At 35.4% G+C, this 9761-nt stretch overlaps 1 protein-coding gene across 3 annotated transcripts in view; it reads right to left on the reverse strand.

Annotated features, from left to right (window-relative positions):
* The window catches only part of SCN9A (sodium voltage-gated channel alpha subunit 9), a 166617-nt gene that overhangs the window by 33951 nt on the left and 122905 nt on the right, over positions 1 to 9761 (reverse strand). For all 3 annotated transcript variants that reach the window (XM_012808458.1, XM_003795149.2, XM_012808459.1), the window contains 2 exons: positions 6614 to 6787; positions 1238 to 1360 (listed from right to left, as the gene is read on the reverse strand). In XM_012808458.1, coding sequence (XP_012663912.1) covers positions 1238 to 1360; positions 6614 to 6787 — 297 coding nt within the window. The remainder of the gene's footprint in view (positions 1 to 1237; positions 1361 to 6613; positions 6788 to 9761) is intronic.

Consider the following 9761-nt stretch of genomic DNA (forward strand, 5'->3'; position numbering starts at 1 on the left):
TTCAACTAATGCTCAAAAAAATTAAGTTAACATCAATTCCAATACCATCTTTTTGCACAAAATGGAATTTAAACTTATTTGAATGTCTGTTTCTGAATTTTTTTTTTGTTTGTTTGTATAATCATACTCTCTTATAGTCTTGGGAACCCTTATACTCTAAATGCATTAAGTAGAAGAGATTACAGTCATAATTAGTTTAGCAGGGATAACAGTAAAATCTGCTTGGCTAAAAGATCATTACTTCCTACTTGAGTCTAGTTAAAACCTTAAGATGTCTCTATTCCAGAATTTCTGATTCAGTGGGTTTGGGGAGGGCCCAGGAATTTAAATTTTTAGCAAGTTCTCAGTTGATGCTGATAACTGGTCATTAGACCACACTCAAAGCATCAATAAACTAGACTAATTCCCATGTTAATTGTTCAGAAACTATGAGGTAGATGGGATGCATTTAGGTCAACAAATAAATAAAATACAGTATAATGAAGGTTTTAGGTATCTGAATATAGAGGAATAATGCCCAAATATGTCTGCTCATAAACAGACAAGTAAAATTTATGTTGAACCTGAAAGTATAGGTAGGTGTCTATCTCCCACATTGATGGGTTAGAGTTGGGGTAGGGCAGGTAGAGGCCTTCTGGGAAGAGAGAACAACAGAAGTGTGAGAAAGCAGGTAAATCTGGAGAAGAAAATTGGGAAGAGTAGAAACACAGGAAGATGTGGCCTAATCACAGAAAATAAGATGTGTCCTCCATGTGTTTTATGCAGCTGGTGATTTAATACAACCTTTAAAGCTGGGTTGATGGTAGTCATTATTTAATCTTGCTTATCTCTGCTAAATGAACGTCTTTCCAGGTACTTTTGCAGCCTAGCACAAATTAAGTAAACTCTCAGAATTTCAGTTTTCTTAAATTAATAATTATATGCATGTAACTTGGATGTAATTTCAACTAACTCTGAAACATTATTGGAAGGATGAAATTAAATGTGGTGGCTCATGCTACCTTACTTTCCTGTCTTCTCTGATGCTTTCTATCCAGAACATTCCTTAAATGCATATTATTTGAGCACCTGGTATAGGCAAGTCCTTGATAAAGTAACGTATGAGAGATGGTGTCAGGTATGTACGGATAGGTATGTATATGGATACTCATGCATGTAAATATAAACAGCCCATAATTTCTATATATACCTATTTTAAAAATAAGAGCATTATATTGGGGAATTTAGTATTTCTTACCCTCATCCCTTCAAACCTAGATAAGGCTCTCAGAGGTCTTAACGCTCTAAGGGTCCGAAGGGATTTAATGGGGCCAAGATCCGAGTAGCCAAGAGCATTTGCGACTAAAGTAACCAAAGAAACCTGTAAAAAAAAAATGGCACTTTCATTAATCGTGACAATGAAATGATAAAGCATAAGTAGAAAAATTCAATTTTTAAACTCATGAGGCTCAGCTCTATAGAACAATAAGGTTTTATGAATGAAGTATCTGGTCATTGCGTTAAAACAAAGTGAGATGGATATTCTTGTAAGGAAATTAGTTTTAAAGGTTAACCATGATAAGAAGTAATTGAAAGAAATAGGTCATTTAGTTTATCTGAATAGAAATCAGACGTATGCTTTCACACTTTTGTAACCAATGGTTATACGATTGCTTATAAAATCAAAAATACGTATAATTAAATCAATGTTCAAATTTTCAATTTAAATAAAACTCAGAGCAAAATTAAGTGTGTGATTCTGAAGGTGTCATAAAAGTGTGGCATTATCTTAACTAAATCTCAGTTCTAATATAAATTTTCTTATTCAAAAACATCCTGAAGACTTATGATTTTGAGGTGGAACAAATTTCCTGCAAGATTTCTTCTGCCCTGTAGTTTCAGTATTGGTTCTAAAGATCTACCTAGTAATAATTAGTGGGAGAAAAACTTCAATTATACTGAAGAAAGAACAAAAGCAAATGATTTCACTGGCTTCACAATCAACATAGATATATAAGAACTTCATCATGTTAGACAAACCAGCCACAATTACTGCAACCAGCGTCCAAAAGAAATTTGCGTTCTTATCATAAATTATCTCAGAATAAAGAACATGGATAGAAATACAATCAATACACATTTTAGTAACACAGCAACGAGCTTGTCAATGACCTTAGATATGGATCTGCAAATGAATAAACTCTCTGAATTAGTTCTGCTTAAAATATTCATTTATTTTATACTTTATGTATCAAGAGAAAAAGTCTAAGGACAATAGGTAGAATGCAGTTGTGCATTACAAGTAAGGTAGTGACTAGGAATAGGGAAGGACTGGAACACATAAGGGTCAACTACCTGATTTTGACCATCTAAGGAGTAGGAACAATCATTGTTCACAAGTTCATTGCTGCTGCTATCAGAGACAAATAAACTGATGTATGAAGCAGGAGGAGTTATAGTGTTTGTCCTCCTATGAGATTTTGAAAATCTCACTAAAAGTAACATTACTTTTTCTTTCTAATTTCTTTCTTTCTTTTTTTTTTTTTTTTTGAGACAGAATCTCACTATGTTGCCCTCGGTAGAGTGCTGCAGCATCACAGCTCACAGCAACCTCAAACTCTTGGGCTTAAGCGATTCTCTTGCCTCAGCCTCTCAAGTAGCTGGGACTACAGGCACCCACCACAATGCCTGGCTATTTTTTGTTGCAGTTGTCATTGTTATTTAGCTGTCTCGGGCTGGGTTCAAACCTGCCAGCCTTGGTGTATGTGGCTGGCACCCTAACCACTGTACTATGGATGCTGAACTGAACTCATTGCTCCTCATACCACTCTTAAATTGACCAAGTCATTTATATCCATTATTTTCCTCTTAAGTACACTTTAAAATAAGTATATTCCCTCTTCAATCTGAAAAAACCTAAAGATTTAAAATATGTTGTGGTGGTTTGAATGTTTGTCCCCTGCAAAATTTATACTGAAACTTAATCCCTGATGTAACTTTTACAAAATTGAGGCCTGAAGACTTGGCCCTCATGAATGTGTTAATCCACACATGTACTGGATTAAGGAATCAATGGGTCATCAGAAGATTAAATTAGTTATCACAAGAGGGATCTATTATGAAAGCCAGCTTGGCTCTCAGGGTCTCCCTTTGTCATGTGATGCCCTGTACTGCTTTGGGAATTTGCAGAAAGTCCCTGCTAGCAAGAAGGCTCATCAGATGTGGCCCCTTCACCTTCTGCTTCCAAGCCTCTATGATTCTAGGACATTAATTTCTCTTCTCTATAAATAACCTAGTATTTAGTTATCAGTTTAGTGATTTTCAACTGGTGAGCTGTAGCACACTGGTGTGCCATGAGATGATCTTAAGTGTGCCGCAAAATTTTTTAAATATCATTAAATTATTTTTGAAAGAAGTTCAAAGCACAGTAAGTACTATTCAAAGCACTGTTCTATTTTTTTACTCTTTTTTAAAATCAATATGATCTAAGTGTGCCATGGAAGTTAACTATCATTTCAAGTGTGCTATGAGATAAAAAAGGCTGAAAAACACTGAGTTACAGCAACATAAAATAAACTAAGACATGTTCGTTATAATTTAAGTATCCCCTAAAATAGAGGTAGACCTGTTATCTAAACCACTCTTAAGTGAGTTTTCTGATATTGAATATAATATATACGTATTATTGAGAAAACTATAGTACATTAGTAACTGAGACAATATAAGTAGTACGTGAATTTGTATGCTTACACATGTAGCTATACAAATATGTGACTATACTGATGAGTAATGTTCAATTGTATTTCATATAATCGAGAAGCCTGCAGAAAATGGATGAGTCTGTCTACCTTCAGGTCTGTTTCCTGAAACCTGAACATGCATCAAAGTCACCCGGAGGACGTGTTACAAACAGTATGCGGGGTCTCAACCCTCAAATTTCTCATTCAGTAAGTCTTAGAGGCGGGTCCTGAGATTTTATCACATGCCTAAAAAAAACCCTCTTATATGTGTCAATGCTTTTGGGTTAGGGGTTGTACTTTGAGAACAACTGCTCTAGTTAAGTTTCTCTATTTTGCCAGGGGGAAAAAAACCTCAAGATTTTAGCCTCTTTTCTAAATCTGCATCCCTAGATTTGAATTTCTACAAGGGAGAATGTTGTAGGCTTACTCTCCATGTTTTGCACTACATTGGTTTGTTTCAAAAATATTAAATAATATTTCAAGTTGAAATGATATACTTCCTCGATTTCTACGTTACATATCCATATATATATATATATATAATTTTTCATCTTAACACCCCTTGATAATCCCCAGTTCAGCCATAAAATACATAAAATAATTTCTTCTATTAAATAGCCACCTCTCTTAATTTATTAGTAAAACATCAGTTCTTATAAGCTTTTATTTATTATAATGCGTGATGAAAATAGTATGTTTGTGAAAATATTTTAAAGGTTTTTGAATATCTTCAACTTTTGAAAGACCCAATCATATTCAAAGTTTAAGAGAAAAAAAAATTACACTTTCCTTCTATTATTTCTTTTTATATTGCCTAGCCTTTCTTTAAAGCTATTAAATTACAAAAGCGTCCATTTTACCATTTTTATTTTTCTAAGCAGTAAGAGATAATTTAATATATAAAAGGTGAGGCAAAACAGGTAAACAATATAACATCATTAACATAAGTTACCAAAACTTAGAGTTCTCATAGAGGAAGCCAAGAAAACCCAGGAGGTACAGGGTATAGCTATACTTTGACAAAGTATACAACGTACATAGAATGCAAAAATGTTTTTGCTTTTGATATTTAATATATTGTGCTGTTAAAAACAATATTTACTGGTGGTGCCTGTGATTCAAGGAGCAGGGACTGGCCCCATATACCAGGGGTGGCAGGTTCAAGCCCTACCCTGGCCAAAACTGCAAAATAAACAAAAATTAAAACAAAAACAAAAACAATATTTACTGAATTTTAAACATCATTTGAGAAGTTGAACTTTTAAGTAAATATGACTAGTGCTGGCTAAATTTTGTAGTCAGATTTTGCTATGTACAGTCATTTTTACTTGTATTTTTCTTATCCCTGAATGCTCCAGTATTAATTTATCTTTTCTGAAAAATCTGATAATACACACACTTGGCTGAATGTTAAAGCACTTATTGGCACATAAAATTTGCATGATTATTGGTAATTATTCTAGACATCATATAGAAAACAAATCTCCGAAAACTATGACTAAATATGGGATTTTTATTCCCTAAGCACAAAGGCGAGGTCTTTGAAAATCTGGGATAATTAGTAAAAGATGAAGAACATATTATTCCGAGAAAAATATGATTGAGAGATTGAGGCTAATGATTAACAAAGTCTTTAAAATAATACAAAATATCATATATAATATTTCATTAAATTAGATCATTATAATACAAAATAAAATAATTAGGGTATACTCAATAAGAATAAAGTGGTAATAGTGGGAGTTGTGCCATTAAATTCCATTTGAGACTCTTTGATCTCACCACCTCTTTTAAGGTTCCTTTCTGGACTACCTCAATAAAGCCTCAAGTAAAACCTGGACTTTACCTAATAAATACAAATGATGCAACATAATCATATGTACCCTTATATTTATTCATTCAAGAAAAAGCCTATAACAATATTGTTGTTTCAATAAAAATAATGCATAAATTAAAATATTTTTATGTATTTTCCACCATCCAAGTATTCAACATTACTTTGAATTTATTATGTGAAATTATTAATGCTTACTTCTCTTCTCCACTGCCATGATAAGGATGTGTCACTTGTTTGAAATAGAGATAAGAGTTTTGTCTCATTTTGGTTTTCCCTATTATTATGCTTATGATAACTGTTTTAAAATTCTGCGCCTTCTCTTCCCCAAATATAAATGTAGTTAGCTTTAGCTCTACCATTTTTACATAAAATTTAGGTCACATATCAGACAACTTGATATATCTCTCATCTTTTATCTCCTAATTTTACACTGTGAATAATCAGTATGCCATCTCTTTAAATCTGTGCCTCTGTCCCTTATTCTTCCCACCTCCCTCTCCTTAGTTTTTAATCACTTCTTATTCCTAACAGAAAAGATTCTCAAACCTCATACTTTTAAAAAATCACATCTCCTCTGATTGCAGAAAATATAGGCAAAAGCCAATTACAAGGCTGGGAGTGGTAGCTCATGCCTATAATCCCAGAGCTTTGGGAATCTGAGGCAGGAGAATCACGTCAGCTCTGGAGTTTGAGATCAGCCAGGGCAGCATAGCAAGACTCTGCCTCTCAACAACAACAACAAAGTCAATTATAAATGTTAGAATGGCATAGAAGAGAATTTACATTTGTTGAAAGATTTCTAATATTTCTTGCAAATATGTTTCCACTCTGTACTAATATTTCTAAAAACACACATCTGTAGCCCAGTGGTTCTCAACCTTCCTAATGCCACAGCCCTTTAATACAGTTCCTGTGGGTCGTTCCTGTGGGTTGAGAAACGCCGCTTTAGCCTAAAAGCCCAAAACCAAAATTAGAATAACGTATAATATCGGTGAAAGTTTTTTAGAACACTTAGTAAAAATAAACTCTCTTTAATAATATAATCAAAAGTACCTACATCAACAATTAAGAAATCCAGCCAACACCAGGCATTGGTGAAATACGTTTTGTAACCATATGCTACCCATTTTAGAAGCAATTCCAGAATGAAGATGTAAGTGAATATCTTGTCAGCATATTCCAGGATAATCTTAATGGTCTTTTTCCTTTCTATATATATATCTTCGAAAGCCTGTAGAAACAATATTCAAGCTTCAATCATGTACAACTTAAAACTTATGAATAAATAACAAAAACAGGAAATATAATTCTAGTCCTAGGACCACTGAAATACAATACTCCTGTGGGTCAGCTGACTTTCTTCTGGTCTACAGCTACTGTATAATGCAGAATTCTAACCCTTTCACCAGGATGCTGTTGGTCCCCAGAGGTCAAGAGAAAGAGTACACAATAATGAAGTAACTTATAATCCTCTAGAAGAAGCTTAACATTTTATACCTACAGGGATTTTCACCTCCATCTGACTCCCTTGTATTCCCCATCCAGATGGGCTAAGTCCTCATAATTTACGACATGCTCCCTGGGTAAGCCCCTCTAATAATCGTTTCCCATCCTACACCCTCCTTCATACCCACCAGTAGGATTTGGAGCTTTTCCTACAGTTCTTACATAGACAGTTTGTATCCTAGGATGGGACTAACACTACGTCAAGAAAAGGTAGTGATTTTGGTAGCTAAACAGAAGATTTTTTTCCTTTGAATTCTGCATCATATTTTATCTTGCAAAGCTTCAGGTCTACAAATCACCAATATATTCAACCCATAAATATGATACTTACACTTTCCAAGAAATTTTAGTGACAGACAATAATATTGTGATCATACTTGTAATTTCCTTGGCAAATAATCTGAATAGCTTGAGTTCACCAGGATACTTAAAATGACTGCTGGTCTTATTAGGCCTAAATTATCTGTCCATCGTCATTGGCTTGTGACATCCTCATTCCTCTCATTCCAAGTTGAACTATAAATACTACAAAAATTATCCTTACCACCTTTTGGAAATTGTTGGTGTCAATAATGAAGAAGAAAAGTTGGAACAGAGAAAATGAACGGATTTTCTAAGATGCAAAAAGAAGGTGAGAGCAGCTGGCAGAGGTTTTAAAAGTCAGGAGAATTGAAGTGTAGGGGGAGGCTTCTAGCCTTTAGGATTCTCCAGGTTTGGAGGAATCCAGCAAGCCACCTAAATAGAAACTTGGGCAATGACTCAGTCCTTGAAATATAATACAAGAAAAGGGCTTAGTCACAGGGGGAAAGAAGCCTATTCCTAGAACTGGGGTACAGAATTAGAGCAAAACTAGGAGTCTCGGTGATAAGAACTAAATACTCTGCTTGAGAATCCCTCACTCAGACCATCCTCGCCCCGGACTCAGGGCTGGGCTGTGAGAGTCCTGGCTGTCAGAGTTGACCGTGGGAGCTAGAAGGTGAGGACTGCACTGTGTGAGCTCCTCCTTATCTGGGGCTAAGGCTTCACATTCCAGTTACCACTCATTCACTTCCATGTGGTGTGGACGCTTCTTTCTAACAGATCCAGCACTGTGAAAGCATGTAGTGACTGACTTAGACTTCACACGACTTCAATTCAATTTCTGCCCTGTCATTTACCATCTTTGGGACATAAAGCAACTTTACAACTTTATATACACCTTCTTCATTGGCAAAATACAGGGTTAACAATCAAATGAGAAAATCTAAATAAAGATTTCAATATATATAAAAACATATTATATGAGAGATAGTATTTTTTGTTTCTGGACAGGTATTTTTAAAATCTGGTTTAATTGGCAAACGTCCTGAATAAAAATACAGACTTCTTCAAATATGTTTCTCTTTTCTTCTCCATTTGAAATCCAGTTTTGATAACGCCCCCTCCCCCCAAAAAATGTCATTCTCTTTTTCAGACTTGCGGAGCAAGGGTTTACTCTAAACTTCAATATTTTGTAATTTTCTCTCTGAAAGTCTGTCACATATGTGACTGCACAGGGAATACAGTTCCTCAGTGTTTAGCATTACAAGATATTGCAGACACCATCAAGAATCCTATTTGGATGACACCAGGTAAATAGAATAGTGATTTTTTGTTTTTTAGAAAAAGAGTACATTTTCTATTTTTGAGAGATGAGACTTATTAGGAGAGGCAATCCGTGGTGGGAACCGAGAGCCCCTGCAACATCTTCCAGGGTGTTCCAAGAATGCAAGGCCCTGCCTGCCCTTCATCTGACCCATTTCTCAGGTCTGTGCATGCAGCCAGCAACCTTGAAGGATGAGAGTAGTGTCTCTCTCTGGGACAAACGGCAGGACTGTTTGCTGCTTGGTATAAAAGGCTAGGTTCCCTGAACTCAGTGTTTCTCAGCTGTGACATCAATTAGCATTCATCCAGGCCTGTATTATGACCCCCAAGAGACCTGGGGTAAAGAGGAATCAGCATACACACGTTGAATCTTAAGTTGCTTTCCATGCCACGAGTAATAAAGTCTTTTATCTCTGATCCAGATACCTCATATCTTCTGCCAGGATCCACTAAACCATTTAACAGGTTTACTTATTACTTATAAGTACAGTATAATGAAATCCCTGATCGATGAAGACCAAAATTCCTGAGTATTCTGTTTATAGTATGATGGAACTTCTGCGGCATAACTAGTCGGATCTGGGCTCCTAATGGGTCCTAATGGCTCAACATTTTTACTGTCAGCCCCAAAAAAGACAATCAAGAAAAGGTTCAGAAAGCTTGCAACTCCCTTAGATCCCCTTCACCTATACTAGAAGTTTCTTGTACATGTATAGGAATGAGAAATTTGTCCCATTCTCATGCTAAAACTACAGTCTGTTTTCTCTTCTAATACTATGCAAGATGCTTCCTAAGCTGACACCGCTTCTCTTTCTCACAGTGTCTCTAGCCTCCTATACTTGTTCTCCCCCCCACAACACTCATTACCAGTTCAGCAACTTTGATTCCCTGAATATCTGGTGCTGTTTTATACATCTTATCTTGTACACTTGTTCCTCTCAGTCTGCCTTGTCTAGCTGGAAAGTTCCTAACTGCAGACCTTACAAAGTATCATCTACTTCTCTGAAATTGCAGGCAGACAGTTGTTCTCCACTAAACTTACAAACACATCCCAATTCTGTAGTCATTTTTTTTTT

Source organism: Otolemur garnettii, unplaced genomic scaffold (assembly GCF_000181295.1).
Source record: "Otolemur garnettii isolate 467f Iridium unplaced genomic scaffold, OtoGar3 scaffold00090, whole genome shotgun sequence".
In the NCBI taxonomy this organism is placed as follows: Eukaryota; Metazoa; Chordata; class Mammalia; order Primates; family Galagidae; genus Otolemur; species Otolemur garnettii.